This window comes from Aulostomus chinensis, chromosome 4, assembly GCF_037954235.1.
Source record: "Aulostomus chinensis isolate RoL2024-O1b breed Wild chromosome 4, RoL_Achi_v1.0, whole genome shotgun sequence".
Classification (NCBI taxonomy): Eukaryota; Metazoa; Chordata; class Actinopteri; order Syngnathiformes; family Aulostomidae; genus Aulostomus; species Aulostomus chinensis.
This window is the reverse complement of record NC_141323.1, coordinates 7,655,278-7,677,460: the sequence shown is the minus strand read 5'-3', so window position 1 is coordinate 7,677,460 and position 22,183 is coordinate 7,655,278. Positions and strand designations below refer to the sequence as shown.

Here is a 22,183-nt window from a genome sequence, read left to right as displayed (position 1 = left end):
GGACGACGTCTGCCACCGTGCAGAGTCGCCACGGCGTCTGGTCCCACTCTCCTTTTGCCTCCCTGGTTCCATTAGCTGACTGGATTGGCTGGGGAGGAGGCCAATCAGGGCGCAGGGTTGGCTCCAGGAGCCGGCAGAAACAGGCGAGGGAGAAGGAGGTGACAGCGCAGGGATGTCGCAGGGCGCCGTCCGTAACACCAACACATAGAGACAGAAAACCATTGGCTCTCCCAGCCACGCCTACGGTCAATTTAGAGTCTGGATTAACCTGGTCCCTCTTGATGTCTTTGGACTGTGGAGGAAGCTGGAGTACCAGAGAGAACCCAGCAGGAACAGGGAGAACATGGAGACTCACCCAGAAAGACCCTGTGCTGCAGCCGGGGCTCCACCCACAACCTTCTTGCTGGGGGCCACAGTGAGGACCACTGCTCCACCCACAACCCTCTTGATGGGGGCCACAGTGAGGACCACTGCTCCACCGGGCCGCCCCCTTTACATAGTCATATGGATTTAGAACTGGTGTACACTGAACCCAGAGGGTCCATGTTCACCAGCAAACCCATACAGCTGGGCCCTACGACTACCTAACCCTTTCTCAACTTCCAGAGGTTGCAAATCTGTTCTGTCAGCATCCAGGGCCTCATGTTTGGGTTCCTACACGACCAGAATGGGTTCCTTCCATCAACAACTGAGGGAAATTAGACACCTTGAAGTAGGATTGTTTTAAGAAACACATCAAGGAAACATTTAGGAAAAACGTTGCTTGTTTCTCCAACTCATCACATGATGATGCTGGGATGAGGAAGAAGGAGGTGTGTTTACAACCTCCACGGATTTCAGGCGTCATTCAAACAGAACCCTACAGAGGTCCATGACACCAGCATGTCAGCTCAACCTCACCTGTCCACAGCTGCCTGTAGAGCACTGATCCTTGTCTGCATCATTTGGAGGACACCTGTAAACAACAAGTCACTTCCTGTTATGTTTGTTAGCCCACTTCATCTGGGACACATTTGCACCCTCTTGTGGTTGAACACAAGAACTGCAGTGGTGTTTTCATGGCAATACATCAGTTGTAGTACATCATTATTATTGTGCTGCTGGGGAGGAAGGATAGACACAGACAGGCAGGCAGATCAAGCCTGGATGATTTATCTGAGTGGATGTGAGCCCTCAGAGGAAACAAAACTCGCTTCACCTCGGAATGAACTCTGGTGCAGCTCGTTTGATGTGTGAAAGGAAACAGAATCAATAAATGAAAGTGAACCAGAACAACAATATCACAGATGTGGGTCCAGGTCTTGGGGTTCCAATGGCTCAAACCTGACATGATGGTAACTAGGCTGAAACTTGAACTTAATCAATTAAGGGTGTTGAGGGATTAAGCTCGTCATGTGCACAGGTGCATTACATAGCAGGATTCATCAGCTATATTGTTTGGCACAGACCAGTAAATGAACAGGTGCCAGACAAGTTAGCACCAGTTCACTTCTTTAGCCCCCAGCTGTCTGGAAAGCTTCTTCAGTTCTGACGGTTTCATGAACGATAGCTAAGTGTACAGGTACAGTGTACTGTACCTTCTAGAGACTCGATCCCAGTGGCCTGAGCCAGCAAGTCTTCATGTCGGGCCACGACCTGCAGGAAGGGAAACAGAACAGAGGAACATTACGCATCACACAGCACCTCACACTTCCGTGATGCTGCTTTGTGGCCCCTCACGCCAACATAGTCCGTGCAGTGTGTTTTGCGCTGTATAGTTTTACGTTGTTGCATGTTGCTGCAGCTTGATGTGAGCGTCACCATCATGTGTTTGAGCAGGTCACCAGCTTTGGATCTGGGACCCACACATGGGTGTGTGTGCCTGGTTGTGCTGCTATGAGCTGACATGTCCATGATGTGAACTGTCCCTTCAAACTAAATAAACGTGTTGATGTGCTACGTGGCACAGTGGCCACAGTCCCACAGCAAGCCTCCCTCCAGGGCCAGTCTACAGACTGGTGTGGACCTTCAAGCCCAGGCTGCTGAGCCGAGCCACGGCTCCCTGGTTCAAACTGGGACTGAACGACAGCAGGACTGGTTCCTACCTGGCTGTGCAGCTCCTTGTCAAGCTGACTGATGCCTTGGGCCAGCTTGGCCAGCTGCTCGGCGATGACTGCGTGGTGGATCGCCTGAGCCGTGTAGGTCTTCACATCGAACTCCTGCGCCAGGAAATCGGCGTAGCAGCCTGCGGACAGAACCCGCCACGTCCTCAGCAGGATGCTGCAGCTCCAACAACCTCAACTACGAGCTTGGAAACGGTGACTGTACCGGTCGGGACGAATGTTTACGTTCTTAAAATGTTGGCAGCAAATTCTAAACTATCACAGAACGCGTCCTGATAATGAAGACACACTCATGAAACCGAGCTTACCGTCCTTCAGAAGGGGGCTAGCAGTCGCTTCCCTCCCGTCCTCCATGTTGACACTTCCGTGTATGGCGTAGCCTCTTCTTCCTCTCTCATTTGACTGGCGGTTGTCAACCAGCTTTTGGCGCATTACCGCCACCAGCTGGACGGGAGGTCAACCTACACGCTCCTGGACTCCGATTCAGATTCGGAAAGCTATTTAGAGCGGGGGCGCAGAGAGCGGCACAGTTGGTAACACAACAATCACACACATGAGGCAAATCTCCACCTCCCAGGGTTAGTGGCATCGACTTTGTGAAGTGCATGATAGAAGTGGTAGTGCAGCAGAGGGGGTAGTACAGTAGAGGTAGTACTGCAGTAGAAGTAGTAGTGCAGTAGATGTACTAGTGCAGTAAAGGTAGTAGTGCAGTAGAGGTAGTACTGCAGTAGAAGTAGTAGTGCAATAGATGTAGTAGTGCAGTAGAGGTAGTAGTGCAGCAGAGGTAGTAGTGCAGCAGAGGTAGTAGTGCAGTAGAGGGTGTAGATAAATTTATTCATATATTGGCTTTAACTGTAGATTAATCCACACATATATATTTGCTTAAACTGTAGTTAAATTTATACATATATTTACTTAAAATAGAGTGCAGGAAACACAAGGCAGCGAAGCACAGACCAGATTGTATAAGAGAGGACACAGGTGAAAAGGTCACAACAGGGAATAGCAGGAGTGTAGCTCATGCTAGCATCACTCCCTCAAACTAATTAAGTCAGAACAGAGTCCACAGAATTTCTATGGTAGAAAGGATGAAGTAGAGGGAGTCAGAAGTAGATAAGAGCAAGGTCGTGAATCAGGGAAAGAGAGGTTTTAATCTTCACAGCTGCAACAACAAGGCCACGATGGACCAGAAGGGACTGGCATGGGGTCAGACAGAAGATCCTGCAACAGACATGAAGATCAAAAATACATACTTGCACGCAGAAGCGATCACATCAGCACCTCCTTGTAACACATAAAACTGGAGAGAGAGTGAGATCGTGGGACTTCTTGCCCCAACGCCAGGGACGACGCATCTGCGTATGCTGACTCCAGCATAGGGGAAGACCATCTCCAGAGCTCTGGATTCTTTCCTGTTAATCTGAATAAAATCTTTTGAACCAACTGGAAGGTGTCCTCTCCAGATTTGGAACAGCGCAATACATAGACTCTGTGGGTCCTTCTGATTGATTAATGATGACTTGTTGAAAAATTCCTACAGAAACTTGGTGACCCCGACGTGATCTGGAGGAGAGACATTGGTAACTCGGTCGATTGAGGACCATCCCGAGTGACTTCGGACTTCTCAATTCTCTGGCGCGCCACATAAAATAAGGTAAGCAGTCACCTGTTGTATCGAAGTACTGCCATTGGACAATCCAAATTAAGAGAATTGTGAAGACCACCGTCATTCATAGTGAATTGGACACATCAAAGATTAACAGAAAAGAAATAATCAAAGATCGAAGAGAGGGTTCGACTTTGAATTAATCGGAGAGAGGGTCCGATTTGAAATATTGGAGTGAGGGTCCAATATAGTGACAAACGGCGCTAGTGGGTGCAAGGCCCGGGGCATTAGAGTCCCCCGAATATTAATTGGACAGCGGTAAATTGGCGCCACGGGCTTGGCGGGCTTAAGTGTCGGAGTCCATTGAGTTAATAACTCATAAAGAAGAAGTCACAGAAGAATAAGAGAAGTAAAAGACGTCCAAAAAAAAAAAAAAAACGTGCACGGGGATTTGTGTGGGTGGTTTCTGAGGCATCCAAAACAGACGAAGTGGGAAGAATAAGTAATGAGACTGTTGCAGTGAGTAACATCCGCCCCTCAGTAAAATCGAGTGGTAGAAGCTTGTTGGGAAAACTGCAACCTCTCTGATTACAATTACTTACCCAGTCTGTGTGTCTCTGGGGTCTGTGGGAATTTTGGGATTGGACACTTGGTGAGGAGTCAGTAAAATTCTCAGACCTATGTTTCCTCATCGCACTACCTTGGATAGCGTAGAAGCATATGAGGAGAGACAACTGAGGAGGACAAGATCCACTGACACCTCTATAAGTGTGTGTGGCCACATTTGAACTGTGTTGTGTGATCCTAATTGTGAAAGACCATGGCAAACAATGATAAACTTAACTGTGAACAGTGGGAGTTGTGGTGGAAAGGCCTAATATCGCAGGCGATATCTGGCTATTGTGGTGATGACAAGGGAAAGAAAACACTGAGACAGAACCTTGATGAATACACGAAACAATGCAAAGGACAGAAGTGGTGGGGAGTCGGTGGACTCCAGTGTATTAGGGACAGATTGTGTGTGGATGAGAAGGCGGCGTATGATGAAGTGATGGATCATGACAAAGTGAAACCCGGCAGATTGAGCCGGAAGAAGCATGCTAAAGCAGGTCAGAAGAAAGATGAGTGGAGAGCAATGTTGCATTTGATAGCCATGGCAGCCGGAACCAGGTGTCATATACAGACGCTGAAAGGGACGCAGGAGAAACCTCCTCCGTACTCAGGTCTGTCGGCACCTCCAGCGCCTCCTGCAGTGTTGCAGATGCCTGTTATATCGGTGAAGGGAGATGTACAGGTGGAGTTTGAGGAAGAGGAGGATGAGGCCTCTGGTGGACAGGGACAGTCAGAGTACAATGAGGTGAGAGGGCAGTTAGAAGAAGCCAGAAGGAGACTAGAAGAAGAGGGACTGAGAAATGAAGGTGGAAACAGGGAAAGTAGAGAGGACAGGGAGAAGAGAGAGAGAGATGAGCAAGCATATAGAGACACAGAAGAAGAAGATGGTGGACTACTAGAGAATAATGGTGACAAACCACAGAAGGACAAGAGTGACCATGACGCAGCTGACAAACCCGCCCCTACGAAAAAGAAAAGCAGATCTGAGCCCCCTAAAAAGTGTGCAAAGCCCAGTACTGAGGAAAGATGGATGTCAGTCAGAAAACTACAGACAAGAACAGGAGTAGAATATCACTCGCCTCACTCCAGAGGATGGGATCCCAGAGAGATGTTACTTGATAGACCTTCAATGACACCAAAACCACGTGATAAAGGTCACAAATCTGTGCCAGGAAAACTGAGATGTGACATTGTGTTTGAGCGCGAAGATTTTGATGATGACATGTCAGCACGAAAAAGCCGTCCACCCAGTCGAGCACCCAGTAGACCAGGAAGCCGTTCTGCTAGCCCTGTGTCTGATCACACACGCAGTAAATCTACAGGCAGGAGTAGCAAAACAACGACGTTCGCTATGTCGCTGATAAAACAACCGGGGGGTGGGGAAGTGATATACAAACCGTGGCCACTCGCTGACAGAGACACGTTGGTTAGACGCCTCCCCAGTTTATGGGATGAGGGTGCAGGACCCTGGCTGACAAAGTTACACTCCCTGACAGCGGGGACTACACTCTCCATAGGGGACATGAGAGCCCTGGTAGGAGCGTGTACTTCAGTATCACGTGTACTAGACATCGACACAGAAGCTGACACTAACGGTGTACCTGATAACATGCCTTACACACAAATAGCGAGAGTGTGGGGAAATGCACTGAGAAGGGCGTTTCCGCCCTCATGCACAGCCCCTCACACAGTGTTTTCCAGACAGCCTGGTGAGTCTCCCTCCTCCTTCATAAACAGATGTGAGGATGAGTGGGAGAACAGAACAGGTGAAAGACCAACTCATTCCCCGCTAGCAGCCACTCAATTTAAAATGGCTCTGTTAACAGGAGTGTCACAGAAGGTGCGCAGTGAGATGGAAAATGATCCTCATTGCAGTGGAGATAACTTGGCACAGTGGTGCAGAGTGTTTACTCACAGACTCAGACAGGAAGACAGCGACTCAGCTAAATCTAATAAAGAATTAGAGGACTTGAAGATGCAACTGACTAAACTCCAACTAGCACAAGCTAGAGAACAAGCAACCGGTGCTAAGAAATCTGCCAAAGCAGAGAAACAGATGGTGCAACAGCAGGCTACATCTGCACCACCGGCACCAGTAATGCCTGCACCTGTGGTACCAGCTTTACCGTACTATCCACTGCAGTACCAGTGGGCTCCACCTGGACCCCAGCCTCAGCATTATCAGGCCCCTCTCCAACGAGGGGGAGGAGGCAGAGGGCGTGGTTACTCTCAACAGAGAGGAGGAGGCAGTGGTCGGGGAGGTGGAAACGGTAACCAGGGGCCGCCGCAGGGGGAGGGATGTTATGTCTGCGGGGCACTAGATCACTGGGCACGAAACTGTCCTAATAAACCTCCATTCCAGAGGGGACGTGGGCGTGGTCAGGGAGGACCACCACAGGACCATCGGGCACCACAACAACACCTGACTCCACAACGATACCAGATGCCTCAGTGGGAAAGGGAGGACTGGTACCTGCCGCCACAATAGGGGTGCCCGGTTCCAACAGCAGGGGGATTGGCTGACCTCCTGTTAAGAGTGAGAGTAGAGGAAGTAGCTGTTGACATGCTGGTGGATACAGGAGCAAAATATTCTACTATAAATCATAGCCTCCCAGAAGCTCTTATCTCTGACAAAAAAGTGGAACGAGTGGGTTTTAATGGACAGCCAACTGCCATCCCATTTACCCACCCCCTCCGAACAGCAGTCAGTGGACAAACTTTGCAGCATCGGTTTGTGTACTCTCCATCCTGTCCTATTCCCCTGATGGGAAGAGACTTGTTGACTAAATGCAATGCTTCTATTTTGTGTGGTGAAACGGGACTGGAGATATCTTTCACTGATGGAATAAAGATGACACCTACCAACTCGGTGCTGACCTCCTCAGTGACTGGACAATGGTTGATGCATCAACCTGAAGTTAAAGAGAATGTGAACGCTACCATCTACTGGGCAGACCTGTGTCTAGATGAACCTGGTCCCCAAAGTCTGATGACTCTTTTCCATCAATGGCGCCCATGGATTAACTCCATGCACCCCTATGATCCTCCTACTGATCCGTATCATTGTACTCTCCTCTATGATCGATATCAGACTAATGAGGTATATGAAGAGGCGTTTGGTCAAGTGACTGGTTCACACTGGATGCTGCAGTCGGATTGTATATATGTAAATAAAACAGGAGTGACAGCCCATGTGGTGTTGACCCCCGAACAAGATGAATGGTTTGGAGATACCTCAGTCCCACATATCTCACTGTTGGTGGGAGTTAGAGTGGATGCTAAGGATCTCGGACCAATGACCAAAGCGGCCCATTTAGCGACCGACTGGAAACAGACACAGGTGGAAGGCTTAACATATTCAGCCTCCCTAGAGACTTATCGCATCACTCATCACACTGTGACCCCATCGGTGTTGCCTTAGTGTGAGTTGACCAGACAACATGGACGTGAAAATTCAGATAGTGACATGACTACAGAACTCCTCAGTACCATACGGTCTTCGGTGTGGTCAGGAGGTAGAACAGATGTAGGACACTGTGACCCTGAAACACCAGTAACATTTGAAGTGTCTCCCGGACCGCCCGTTTGGATATCACAATATCCACCTAAGCCCGGTGCTGTCGGGCCCATCACTCAGATTATCAAGGACCTTGAACAAAAAGGTGTTCTGGAGGCTTCCACCTCTACCTGGAACACTCCTATTCTACCTGTAGGGAAACCCAACGGAGATTGGAGAATGGCTCATGACTTGAGAGCTGTTAATGCACGTGTAATCACGCCTCCTATCCCGGTTCCAAATCCGCACACTGCCCTGTCTCAACTATCTCCAACACAACAGTTTTTTACAGTGATTGATTTAGCAAATGCATTTTTTTCAATACCTCTGCCAGTTGAACTGCGCAAGTACTTTGCATTCACATGGAACGAACACAGATATCAGTACACCGTTCTACCTCAGGGATTCTCTCTCTCACCTGGCCTGTTCAATCGTGCGCTACATGAACATTTATCTAAAACCCTCCACCTCCCGCCAGATTGTATGTTACTACAGTATGTAGACGATCTTCTCATTGCCGCACCCACTGAATCTGAGTGTCTACAAGCCACCCAGGCGTGCTTGAAATCCCTAGCCTTAGGAGGCTTTAAAGCGTCAAAATCCAAATTACAATGTGCGCGCTCCCAAGTAACATTTTTGGGAAGACTAGTCGCCGGTAACGGCACTTCCATTTCTGCAGAGCATCGTAACGCTATTCTGAGATATCCCAAGCCTCAAACAGTTCGTGACATGATGTCATTTCTGGGCCTCACAGGCTACAGCCGTCATCATATTAGCGACTACACTCATAAGACGACCCCGCTTCGCCACCTAGTTAACGAACAGGGACTGAAGAATAGGTTTAATCCCTTGGTGTGGACACCAGAAGCAGAGGACTCATTTGTTCAAGTGAAACAAGAACTAGCGACAGCAGCCGCTCTTACAGCACCAAATTACTCTCAGACTTTTTACCTTGATGTTTCTGAAAAAGGCAACACCATGAATGGTGTTCTTTTCCAGAAAACAGGGGGTGGTAGGTGAGCAGTGTTAAAGTATTTGAGTGTAGCATTAGACACAGTCGAAACCAAACAACCACCTTGCGTAAGATACGCAGCAGGATTGACTAAATTACTACACAAAAGTGAACATCTCATAGCAGGACACCCATGTACAATCTTGACCTCTCATGGAGTTGTGGGGTTGGTATCCTCTGAGGCATTTACTCTGACAGGAACAAGACAGTCCAGAATAGAGAAAGCTCTGTTGGCACCTAATTTGACTTACACCCACGAGGGGATAAATATGGCAGATCACATGACAGAAGGGGAACCGCACGAGTGCGCCCCGAGAGCCATAAAAGACTCCAAACTGAGAGAGGACCTGACGGCAACACCTAATCATGACGCCACATGCACATTGTTTTCTGATGGATGTTGTTTTAGAAAACATGATGGTTCACTTTCCGCAGCATGGGCGGTAGTGAAACTATCTGCAGATGGAACCTATGAAACCCTCGCAACAGGGCAAGTGATAGATGGCCCCTCAGCACAGAAGGCAGAAATTGTGGGACTCACTGAGGCATGCAAATTAGGGAAGGGACAGAAAGTGAACATATACACGGACTCAGCATACGCGGTTAACACAACGCATGTGCAACTCCCAGAATGGAGAAGAGGAGGCTACTGCACCTCCACAGGCACACCAATCAGACATGAGACCATGATGAGAGAACTAGAGGAAGCACTCGTGCTCCCAGAAACGGTTGCAGTCGTGAAGTGCAAGGGACATGATACGAGCAGAACTATAGTAGCTAAGGGAAATCAAGCTGCAGATATGGCTGCAAAGCAAGCAGCAGGGTTTTCCCCAACATACCAAATGATGACAACAGAGACCAACATGACCAACAACACTGCCCCAGACGGATCAGTGACTAGAGCATTAGATGGACTGAGGGCGTTGTCGATAGAATTAAAGGAGCATTCAGGAATTGATGATCCATTCACAGGCTGGCTTGAAAATATGTTCGGCAAATGGTCGGGAATGATTAAGAGTGTTCTCTCTGGTATTTTGGTTGCGTTTGCATTATTGATTATTGTTGGTTGTTGTTGTATCCCACTAATCAGATCTATGTGTGAGCGTGTCATTTCAGCAGCAGTGGAGAAGAAAGTTAATATGCAGAATGGGCCTCCGCCAGCATACCAGATGCTGACCACCACTGAACCCTCAGCTCCTTCCCTGGATGAGTATGGACTTGAGCTCGTCTGGGTAGATGAGTACACTGATGAGACCCCACAATTGGATGATCAGCTATAAATTTATCCAGCTGAAAAAGTGAGCACTTAGTAGTGCTCAACAAGGGGAAATGTAGATAAATGTATTCATATGTTGGCTTTAACTGTAGATTAATCCATACATATATATTTGCTTAAACTGTAGTTAAATTTATACATATATTTACTTAAAATAGAGTGCAGGAAACACAAGGCAGCGAAGCACAGACCAGATTGTATAAGAGAGGACACAGGTGAAAAGGTCACAACAGGGAATAGCAGGAGTGTAGCTCATGGCTAGCATCACTCCCTCAAACTAATTAAGTCAGAACAGAGTCCACAGAATTTCTATGGTAGAAAGGATGAAGTAGAGGGAGTCAGAAGTAGATAAGAGCAAGGTCGTGAATCAGGGAAAGAGAGTTTTTGATCTTCACAGCTGCAACAAGAAGGCCACGATGGACCAGAAGGGACTGGCATGGGGTCAGACAGAAGATCCTGCAACAGACATGAAGATCAAAAATACATACTTGCACGCAGAAGCGATCACATCAGCACCTCCCTGTAACACATAAAACTGGAGAGAGAGTGAGATCGTGGGACTTCTTGCCCCAACGCCAGGGATGACGCATCTGCGTATGCTGACTCCAGCATAGGGGAAGACCATCTCCAGAGCTCTGGATTCTTTCCTGTTAATCTGAATAAATTCTTTTGAACCAACTGGAAGGTGTCCTCTCCAGATTTGGAACAGCGCAATACATAGACTCTGTGGGTCCTTCTGATTGATTAATGATGACTTGTTGAAAAATTCCTACAAGGGGTAGTGCAGCAGAGGAAGTAGTGCAGCAGAGGAAGTAGTGCAGCAGAGGTAGTAGTGCAGCAGAGGAAGTAGTGCAGCAGAGGTAGTAGTGCAGCAGAGGTAGTAGTGCAGCAGAGGTAGTAGTGCAGTCGAGGGGTAGTGCAGCAGAGGTAGTAGTGCAGCAGAGGTAGTAGTGCAGCAGAGGTAGTAGTGCAGCAGAGGTAGTAGTGCAGTCGAGGGGTAGTGCAGCAGAGGTAGTAGTGCAGTAGAGGTAGTAGTGCAGCAGAGGTCATAGTGCAGTAGAGGGGTAGTGCAGCAGAGGTAGTAGTGCAGCAGAGGTAGTAGTGCAGTAGAGGTAGTAGTGCAGTAGAGGGGTAGTGCAGCAGAGGTAGTAGTGCAGTAGAGGTAGTAGTGCAGCAGAGGTCATAGTGCAGTAGAGGGGTAGTGCAGCAGAGGTAGTAGTGCAGTAGAGGTAGTAGTGCAGTAGAGGTCGTAGTGCAGTAGAGGGGTAGTGCAGCAGAGGTAGTAGTGCAGCAGAGGTAGTAGTGCAGTCGAGGTAGTAGTGCAGCAGAGGTCATAGTGCAGTAGAGGGGTAGTGCAGCAGAGGTAGTAGTGCAGCAGAGGTAGTAGTGCAGTAGAGGTAGTAGTGCAGTAGAGGTAGTAGTGCAGTAGAGGGGTAGTGCAGCAGAGGTAGTAGTGCAGTAGAGGTAGTAGTGCAGTAGAGGTAGTAGTGCAGTCGAGGGGTAGTGCAGCAGAGGTAGTAGTGCAGTAGAGGTAGTAGTGCAGCAGAGGTCATAGTGCAGTAGAGGGGTAGTGCAGCAGAGGTAGTAGTGCAGCAGAGGTAGTAGTGCAGTAGAGGTAGTAGTGCAGTAGAGGGGTAGTGCAGCAGAGGTAGTAGTGCAGTAGAGGTAGTAGTGCAGCAGAGGTCATAGTGCAGTAGAGGGGTAGTGCAGCAGAGGTAGTAGTGCAGTAGAGGTAGTAGTGCAGTAGAGGTCGTAGTGCAGTAGAGGGGTAGTGCAGCAGAGGTAGTAGTGCAGTAGAGGTAGTAGTGCAGTAGAGGTAGTAGTGAAGTAAAGGTAGTAGTGCAGTCGAGGTAGTAGTGCAGTAATAGTAGTAGTGCAGTAGAGGTAGGAGTGCAGTAGAGGTAGTAGTGCAGCAGAGGTAGTAGTACAGTAAAGGAAGTAGTGCAGTAGAGGTAGTCGTGCAGTAAAGGAAGTAGTGCAGTAGAGGTAGTCGTGCAGTAAAGGTAGTCGTGAAGTAAAGGTAGTAGTGCAGTAGAGGTAGTAGTGAAATAAAGGTAGTAGTACAGTAGAGGTAGTAGTGCAGTAAAGGTAGTAGTGCAGTAGAGGTAGTCGTGCAGCAGAGGTAGTAGTGCAGTAAAGGGTTGGTGCAGCAGAGGTAGTAGTGCAGTAGAGGTAGTAGTGCAGTAGAGGTACTAGTGCAGCAGAGGTAGTAGTGCAGCAGAGGTAGTAGTGCAGTAGAGGGGTAGTGCAGCAGAGGTAGTAGTGCAGCAGAGGTAGTAGTGCAGTAGAGGTACTAGTGCAGTAGAGGGGTAGTGCAGCAGAGGTAGTAGTGCAGTAGAGGTACTAGTGCAGTAGAGGGGTAGTGCAGCAGAGGTAGTAGTGCAGCAGAGGTAGTAGTGCAGCGGAGGTAGTCGTGCAGCAGAGGTAGTAGTGCAGTAAAGGGTTGGTGCAGCAGAGGTAGTAGTGCAGCAGAGGTAGTAGTGCAGCAGAGGTAGTAGTGCAGCAGAGGTAGTAGTGCAGTAGAGGTACTAGTGCAGTAGAGGGGTAGTGCAGCAGAGGTAGTAGTGCAGTAGAGGTACTAGTGCAGTAGAGGGGTAGTGCAGCAGAGGTAGTAGTGCAGCAGAGGTAGTAGTGCAGTAGAGGTACTAGTGCAGCAGAGGTAGTAGTGCAGTAGAGGTACTAGTGCAGTAGAGGTAGTAGTGCAGTAGAGGTACTAGTGCAGTAGAGGGGTAGTGCAGTAGAGGTAGTAGTGCAGTAAATGTAGTAGCGCAGTAGAGGTAGTAGTGCAGCAGAGGTAGTAGTGCAGCAGAGGTAGTAGTGCAGTAGAGGTACTAGTGCAGTAGAGGGGTAGTGCAGCAGAGGTAGTAGTGCAGCAGAGGTAGTAGTGCAGCGGAGGTAGTCGTGCAGCAGAGGTAGTAGTGCAGTAAAGGGTTGGTGCAGCAGAGGTAGTAGTGCAGTAGAGGTACTAGTGCAGTAGAGGGGTAGTGCAGCAGAGGTAGTAGTGCAGTAGAGGTACTAGTGCAGTAGAGGGGTAGTGCAGCAGAGGTAGTAGTGCAGCAGAGGTAGTAGTGCAGTAGAGGTACTAGTGCAGCAGAGGTAGTAGTGCAGTAGAGGTACTAGTGCAGTAGAGGTAGTAGTGCAGTAGAGGTACTAGTGCAGTAGAGGGGTAGTGCAGTAGAGGTAGTAGTGCAGTAAATGTAGTAGCGCAGTAGAGGTAGTAGTGCAGCAGAGGTAGTCGTGCAGTAGAGGTAGTAGTGCAGTAGAGGTACTAGTGCAGTAGAGGGGTAGTGCAGTAGAGGTAGTAGTGCAGTAAATGTAGTAGCGCAGTAGAGGTAGTAGTGCAGCAGAGGTAGTAGTGCAGCAGAGGTAGTCGTGCAGTAGAGGTACTAGTGCAGCAGAGGTAGTAGTGCAGTAGAGGTAGTAGTGCAGTAAATGTAGTAGCGCAGTAAATGTAGTAGCGCAGTAGAGGTAGTAGTGCAGTAGAGGTAGTAGTGCAGCAGAGGTAGTAGTGCAGTAGATGTATTGCACAATAGATAATTACATTAATGAGTGAGAAGTACTTTGCAAAAATTGTGGTACATACAGGATGAATCATAGCAAGAATAGGGTATAAATATAGTAGCAGCATATTCAGGAAATACAGGCGTACACTCGGTGTAGGACAAGTGGCCAGTGGCCATCTTGTTGGCGGTACTTGGGGTCAGAGTGCAGCGCAGTAACCCAGTATTCTTCAAAAAAAGAAAACATAAAAAGAAAACATATTTCACCAGATTCTCTTCGCAGTATTTCACGTAAATTTTATGTCACCTGGTTGTCATGGAGTTGTTTAGTTTCTCTTAGTTGGTCTGTCTTGCTGGAGGAGAGCCCGTGCTGGCCTGCTCCACGTCTCCTGACTGCTGCAGTGTTCACACTCTCAGAAAGCAGACTCCCTCTTGTTCTCATCCTCTCATCAGCAGTTTCCTTCCTTCCGTCTGGCTCCCTTCTTCCACTTCCACAAGATGGAAATGTTCTTCGTACCCTCAGCAGCCTCCCTGCTGAAGTCCAGGAGGAGGAGGCGTTCAGGCCCAGCTCTTCCTCTGGGACTTGGGCTGAGTGCTGCCCCCCCCCCCCCCATCTACACCTGTATGTATGATTTGATCCATACTGATGGAGGATTCTGGTTCTATTCATGTATTTATGATAGTGAACCAATAATGTGGACTTGTGTGTTGTCCCCAGTGTTGTACAGCAATTGCACCACTGGGGACAAATATTAAAGGATTGATTGATTGATTGATTGATGAGCTGGCACCTATAAATGTCGTGCTGATACCAGACTTCCTCAGGCTGTCAGCTGTTGGTGTGATTTGGAACACAGTCCTGCCTGGACTCAGCACATGTAGTTTTTCTCAGCACCGAGTGGATGACCGGCAGAAGGGCGCCACTTGCTCAAAATGAATGGTTGATTCCTCAAAAGCAAGTATTCATGTCAATGAAAGTGTCCATGACAGTCAGAAGTCCTGAGTCCATTGGTGATGAATGGCTTTGTCATGCTTTCATGATGACACTTCACTCTCTCTGTGTTTTCCAATGCAAACAAGTCAGATCTTGGTGACACGACCTGAAAATGCCCCATACAGCCATTTGAGAACGACAGTAAAGTTACACAACTGAGTACAGGACACATATTTATGTTTGACATATTTACTGCATATGCTCTTTGCAATTCTGCAGCATCGAGCAAAAACAATACACAGTCACTTATTACGAACAAACGTCAGAAATAGAAGATGACGGACTTCCGGTTTAGCAAAAAATGGCGTAGGCCGCATTGCGGATTGAGGCTCCACTACTACGCGTAGTGACGTGAACGTCAACGGACTGTGATTGGTCCGCTCACACAATGTTTCCAGTTCAGCACAACAACACCGCCATTTTTAAAGTTTCTGTGGTGAGAGCAACACGCAAAAATAAAAATGGACCAAGCCGAAGAAAGAGTTATCGAGGAGGTTCGCAGGTATGACCACCTTTACAACTTCCATTGTTGTCTCTGTCTCTGACCCATGTGCTATGACCGGAAGAAAACTAAGGAATTCGACAAGAGTCCCCCAAAACCATACGAAGATAAAGCCACACCCCTCTAGTGGCTTGGCGGTGAATTACAGAGCAACGCGTTCCCTCGACGCAGAACTATAAATGCACAATGACGACGTAGGGGCTACGGCGTAGGTACGGCGTCGCCATGACGCAGAAGCATAAATCAGGCTTAACGGTGTGCAACGCGACTTTACGTCAGCTGAGGAGGCTAAGACATTTGTTAAAACACTGACCAAGTAACGACTATGGTGTATGTGATAGTTTTGATGCTTTTCCAATAATGCTAATGTCCTGGTAAAATAATGAGTACGCAAAATATGTTTTGTCGTCTTGTTAATGGACATTAGCAAGTTGAGGCACCAGGACTGCAGACATTTCTGAATGCACACAGTCCACACATTCATTTCGGTGTGCCTCAAATTTTTATTTTATTATTATTATTTTTTTATTTTTTTTTTTTTTGTTATATGGAAGGACTCAATTACATGTCCAGGATTGCACAACACTATTTGGACTCTTGGTGATTTACATGCACGTATTTCACTTATTTACCACTTGTGCCCTTTTTCTCTTTTGATATTAGATTTAGAATTTCATAATTTCTCCTGAAAGGTATTTTTATTTCTTTTTTATTTTTTTTATTATTTTCACTAAATACAAATACTGGCAATGGTTATATATGCACATATGCGTATTGATATGCATTGCCAGTTGCTTTTCTGCCAATACAGAAGTTATTCTCGGTGCCTTTCATTTAAAGTTTTTCACTCTGCAGGGCTCTGCTGGGTAGTTTGAGTGTTAGCTACATCGCAAGCATCCCTCTTAGTTTGGCTTCTGTTGAAGTCAGCACGGTTGTTCTCATCGTTTGGGGATGGGTACACTTGATGTGCAGGGCCATGGTGGGTTTGAGAGGGTTTGGGTGATTTCCCCCCTTTTTTTGTTTTTTTTTCTTCTTCTTCTTTCTCGTCTCCTCCCTTATCTATTTCTTCTCTTGCCCCGAGGGGTGGAGGGGGTATTCCATATCTCCATTAGAAAATAAGTCCAGATGATGGAAACCAACTGCCCAAATTCAGACAATAATTCTATAAAATTTTTGAGTTGGAATGTTAAAGGTATCAATAATCCTATGAAGCGATCAAGAATATTCTCTCACTTAAAACGTTTAACAGCTGACATAATCTTTTTACAAGAGACACATATACGCAACAAGGATCAGGTTAAACTTAAATGTCCATGGTTGGGTGATGTTTTTCACTCAACCTTTGACTCGAAGGCCAGGGGAGTGGCTATTCTGGTTAATAAAAAGCTTCATTTTACTACCTCTAAAATTATAGCTGATAGAAATGGCAGATACTTAATTATTGCAGGCCAGTTATGCCATAATCCCGTATTATTAGTAAATGTTTACGCTCCGAATTTTGACCACCCAGACTTTATGAGTAGACTGTTCAGTACCCTCCCTTTCTTGGATACTCATTTGTTAATTCTGGCAGGAGACTTGAACTGTGTTATGAACCCTTCTCTGGACCGCTCTAATCCGCGCACGCTAAACCAATCTTCCATGGCTAAAACAATTTCAGATTTTATGCTACAAAACGGGTTTGTAGATCCTTGGAGACACCACAATCCTCAGACTAGGTTATATTCTTTTTTCTCTCATGTCCATCAGACTTACTCTCGTATTGACTATTTCTTTATTGATGGCTCCCTAGTACCAAAAGTGACTTCTGCTGAATATCACTCAACTGTTATTTCTGATCACGCTCCCGTCAGTCTTAATATTTGCTTCCCAAACATTCCTCGTTTTTCCTCTCCTTGGAGGTTCAACACTCTTTTATTATCTGATGATAAGTTTAACGCCTTTATTACTTCTTCAACTGATGACTTCATAGCTATTAACAAAAACGATTCTATATCTTATTCATTATTATGGGAATCACTAAAAGCATATTTACGTGGTCAAATAATTTCTTATTCAGTACATCAGCAGAGAAGCCGTAAATTATAGATCCAAGAACTTCTAAACAAAATTCTAGATATCGATAAACAAAATGCTGTTAACCCATGCCAAAGTTTAATGAAACAACGACATGACCTCCAGGCGGAATTGGATCTCCTTACAACGTCAGAGGCGGAGAGGCTTCTGGCACGTTCTCGTGCTACTTTTTATGAACACGGTGACAAACCAAGTAGGCTTCTCGCTCACCAATTAAAAAGTCAAACCGCCTCTTGATTAATTTCTCAAATTAGGGATCCATCTGGTAAACTTGTATCGGACCCCACCTCTATCAATGACACTTTCAGGAATTTTTACTCCTCCCTTTATGAATCAGAATCTTTATCATCGGACTTAGCTGAAATGACCTCTTTTCTTCAGAATATTGATATCCCAACGATCGACCTCTCTGCCACCAATAAGCTTGATGCGCCTTTAAGTCTGGAAGAAATTACGCTCTCTATCAAAGCCATGCAGAACAAAAAGGCACCCGGCCCAGATGGTTACCCTGTCGAGTTCTATAAGAAATTTATAAATAAATTAGCTCCTCTTCTCAGGTCTGTTTATAATGAATCCCTAGAACTTGGTTCACTCCCTCTCACTCTCACTCAGGCTTCAGTATCCCTTCTGTTAAAAAAGGATAAGGATCCTGCATCCTGTACCTCATATAGGCCTGTATCACTTCTTAATGTTGACGTCAAGATTCTGGCTAAAGTACTTGCAACTCGCCTTGAAAAGGTTCTTCCTTCAATTATATCAGAGGAACAGAATGGCTTTATCAAAGGTCGTCAGCTGTTTTTCAATGTTAGAACACTTCTTAATGTAATCTTTTCTGGACACTCCTCCTCAACCCCTGAGGTCGTAATTTCGATTGACGCAGAGAAAGCATTTGATCGAGTTGAATGGCATTACCTTTTTGACATACTTAGAAGGTTTGGCTTTGGTGAGAGATTCATTTCCTGGATCCAACTTCTCTACACCTCCCCGCAAGCGAGTGTTCACACAAATAATTCTTATTCCTCCTACTTTATGCTAGCACGGGGCACCAGACAGGGCTGTCCTCTCTCTCCCCTGCTATTTGCCTTGGCCATAGAGCCCCTATCAATCGCATTAAGATCACTCCCTCCCTTTCACGGTATCCTTCGCTCTGACATTGAATTAAAATGATCCCTATATGCCGATGACCTTCTCCTGTTTGTATCAGACGCACTGACAAGTATTCCACCAATTCTATCTATATTGAAAAGGTTTGGCTCTTTTTCAGGATATAAAGTTAATCTCTCTAAAAGTGGATGTTATCCTATAAATTCTTTAGCTCTAACACTTAAACAGTCTGATATTCCCTTCAAGTTTAATCCCTCAGGTTTTAAGTATTTGGGGATCAATGTAACACGCACCTTACCATCTCTTTATTCCGCCAATTTCATACCCCTGATTGCCCAGGTTAAGGAGGAAATCCAAAGGTGGAACTCTCTCCCTCTCTCATTGATAGGTAGAATTAATGTTGTGAAAATGAATATTTTGCCCAGATTTCTTTTTCTGTTTCAGTGCATTCCTTTATTTTTGCCCAAACATTTTTTCAAATCTTTAGATTAGACTCTTACTTCCTTTTTATGGGCTGGCAAAACCCCTAGACTAGGGAAATCGTTACTTCAAAGATTTACATCAAACGGCGGCCTTGCCTTACCTAATTTTCTTCTATACTATTGGTCAGCACATATCCATAAATTGAATTACTGGCTTCAATCTGCACAACCGATATGGTGCAGGATAGAGACGCATTCATGTGTCTCATCCTCACCCGCTGCCCTACTCACATCTCCACTGCCCACCAATCCTTCTAAGTTCACTAAGAACCCAGTGACGCTTTCCACACTTAAGATTTTTTATCAATTTAGGCGGCACTTTAGATTTCTGTCAGCTTCTCTCTTGATGCCCATACTTAATAATCATCTATTCCTTCCATCCGTCAACAATACCTCATACACGCTCTGGCAAAATCTAGGCATTAGGGTTTTTCGTGACCTCGACAAAGATGGTACTTTTGTTAATTTCTCAGATTTACGCTCAGATTTCAATTTGCCTATATCAAATCTCTTTATGTTCTTTCAAGTTAGACACTGCGCGTCTTCTCTCTTTCCATGTTTTCCCTCCATCATTGATCAACCTTGGGATGATTTTCCAACCTTGGAGCTCCATCAGAAATCATTAGTATCTAAGATTTATAACAAACTTATGACGCTTGGTGGTCACTCAGTTGCCAAGGCTAAAAATGCTTGGGAGCACGAGCTAGCAATAAATTTAACAGAACAATGGTGGGATAAAGCCATAGATACTATACGCTTATCTACTCCCTGTGCCAGGCTACAACTTATACAGTTCAAGGTGTTACATAGAGCCCATTTCAGTAAGTCCAGGCTATCTGAAATATACCCTGACATTGTAGATCAATGTGATAGATGCCACTCTTCTCCCTGTAATTTGAGCCACATGTTTTTCGTTTGTCCCAGTCTACACAAATTATGGTCAGATTTCTTTATGATATTGACAGAGGTTCTACGAACCCAAATAAAGATGGACCCTCTTGTGGCCATATTTGGAATCTCAAATGAAAAACTTAAATTAACCCCCTTGCAGATGCAAGTGTTGGCCTTCACTTCCCTTCTGGCTAGACGCCGTATTCTGCTGTCATGGAAGTCTCCTAAACCTCCGTCCACGTCGCTGTGGCTCAGAGATGTCATGTCCTTCATTAAACTGGAAAAAATAAACTTAACAGTACAAGGGTCCTGTAGCAAGTTTTTCCGAAAATGGAACCCTTTCATAAAATACTTCAATTCCTTACAAACCCTGCCTACTGATTAGCTGATTGGCCCTCTCCCCCCTCTCTCTTTCTCTTTCCTACTTTCTCCTTCTGTCCCTAGTACTTTTTTTTTCTTCTTTTTTCTTCCCCCCCCCCTTTATTTTAGTATTGGCGTGGTTGGGGGGTGGGTTGGGAATGTTTGTATTTTTGTATAAACATGTAAACTGGAAATGAAAGGTCATTGTGGCCTAATAATGTGAAATGCATATTGTATTGTCAATGTTTGTCATTTCCAAATAAATAAACATGTAAAAAAAGAAATAGAAGATGACATATGACTGTCAACGGAACATCAGTTATTCCTGCACACCCACACGTTCCTGTCTGTCTGGCCACATGTTTTCATCTACATCATCACAGCGGATTGTCTTCCCTTGCAAGGCAATGAGGAAAGTGTCTCCTTTTGTGGCGAATCCACCCTCTGCAGGACTCCGCTGTGATGTCATCACATGCAGCATCCATGGCTGCGAGCAGGGCCACTGGGGCATGAGGACGCTGGTCATCAACCTTCCACCTCCAGGCAGAAAAAATCTCTTCTATTGGATGAAGGAATGGGGAGTAGGGGGGGAGATATTCAACCACCACTCTGCCACCAGATGTGAGTGGTGAAAGATCACATGATCCCACACAACAACACACTCACTCAGATGGTCTCCAGTGAGACCCCTCTCATGCTCAGGGTGAGGGCTCTGTGGACTGTCGAGAAAAGGAAGAAGATGTTGTGTGTTGTAAGGACCGAGAAGGGGGTTGGGGGTGAGGACACCGTTTTCCGAGATAGCTGCACACATTGTGACACCCCCCTCCTTGGCCTGGGACATCGATCGTTGCTGTCGGTCCAGTTCTGTTTCTCCCACTCCTTCTGCCTTTGGCCGGACTGAAACCTGCCTCATGGATGTAATGGAAGTGTGCAGTGGTTCCCTGGCCTCCAGCTCCAGTACACGCATGATCCCAGAAGAGAGGGAGAGAAAAAAAAATCCACCCATCCATCAATACACCCACACACCCATCCATCCATCCATCCTCCACCCATCCAAAAATACACCCATCAAGCCACACACCCACAGACCCATCCATCCATTATTCATCCATCCATCCCTCCCTCCCTCCATGTTCTGCCTCTTCTCCTGTTGAGGGTGGTGGGGGTGGAGCCTATCCCAGCAGCCTTCCCCCTGGACAGGTCACCAGTCCATGGCAGGGCCAACACATAGAGACAGACAACCATTGGCTCTCCCAGCCACGCCTACGGTCAATTTAGAGTCTGGATTAACCTGGTCCCTCTTGATGTCTTTGGACTGTGGAGGAAGCTGGAGTACCAGAGAGAACCCAGCAGGAACAGGGAGAACATGGAGACTCACCCAGAAAGACCCCGTGCTGCAGCTGGGGCTCCACCCACAACCTTCTTGCTGGGGGGGCCACAGTGAGGACCACTGCTCCACCCACAACCTTCTTGCTGGGGGGGCCACAGTGAGGACCACTGCTCCACCCACAACCTTCTTGCTGGGGGGGCCACAGTGAGGACCACTGCTCCACCGGGCCACACAGAAAAAACACAATTGTGAGAACTTTCCCTGTGTAACATAATGCATTGTTGACAACATAGCGCTCAGTACGTAGCCGACAGTGAACACACGGGACTGCATGGAACGACACAAAGTAAAGCATTTGAACGTGCTCAACATCAGAGGATGACAAGAGCGCACACTCAAGTTTACCTGGACATTCTGGGGATGCGGCTCCTTCACTCTCAACGTTCCTTCAGTGGAACATCTCATTCCTCCAGAGCACCAACTGTGATGGACAGATGGATGGATGGAGAGATAGATAGATAGATGATAGAAGGATGGATAGATGATAGATAGATAGATAGATAGATAGATAGATAGATAGATGATAGATGGATAGATGATAGATGGATAGATGATAGAAGGATGGATAGATAGATGGATAGATGGATAGATGATAGAAGGATGGATAGATGATAGATGGATAGATAGATAGATTGATAGATAGAAGACAGATGGATGGACAGATAGATGGATAGATGATAGATAGATAGATAGATTGATAGATAGAAGATAGATGGATGG

General features: G+C 46.5%; 1 protein-coding gene across 1 annotated transcript in view; it reads right to left on the bottom strand.

The window, feature by feature from the left end:
* The window catches only part of cog5 (component of oligomeric golgi complex 5), a 60,562-nt gene extending 38,379 nt beyond the window's left edge, over positions 1-22,183 (bottom strand). The window contains exons 1-6 of the mRNA XM_086201412.1: positions 21,809-22,183; positions 21,452-21,617; positions 2,411-2,599; positions 2,085-2,224; positions 1,578-1,635; positions 901-955 (exon numbers count right to left, since the gene is read on the bottom strand). Coding sequence (XP_086057538.1) covers positions 901-955; positions 1,578-1,635; positions 2,085-2,224; positions 2,411-2,534 — 377 coding nt within the window. The 5' untranslated portion in view covers positions 2,535-2,599; positions 21,452-21,617; positions 21,809-22,183. The remainder of the gene's footprint in view (positions 1-900; positions 956-1,577; positions 1,636-2,084; positions 2,225-2,410; positions 2,600-21,451; positions 21,618-21,808) is intronic.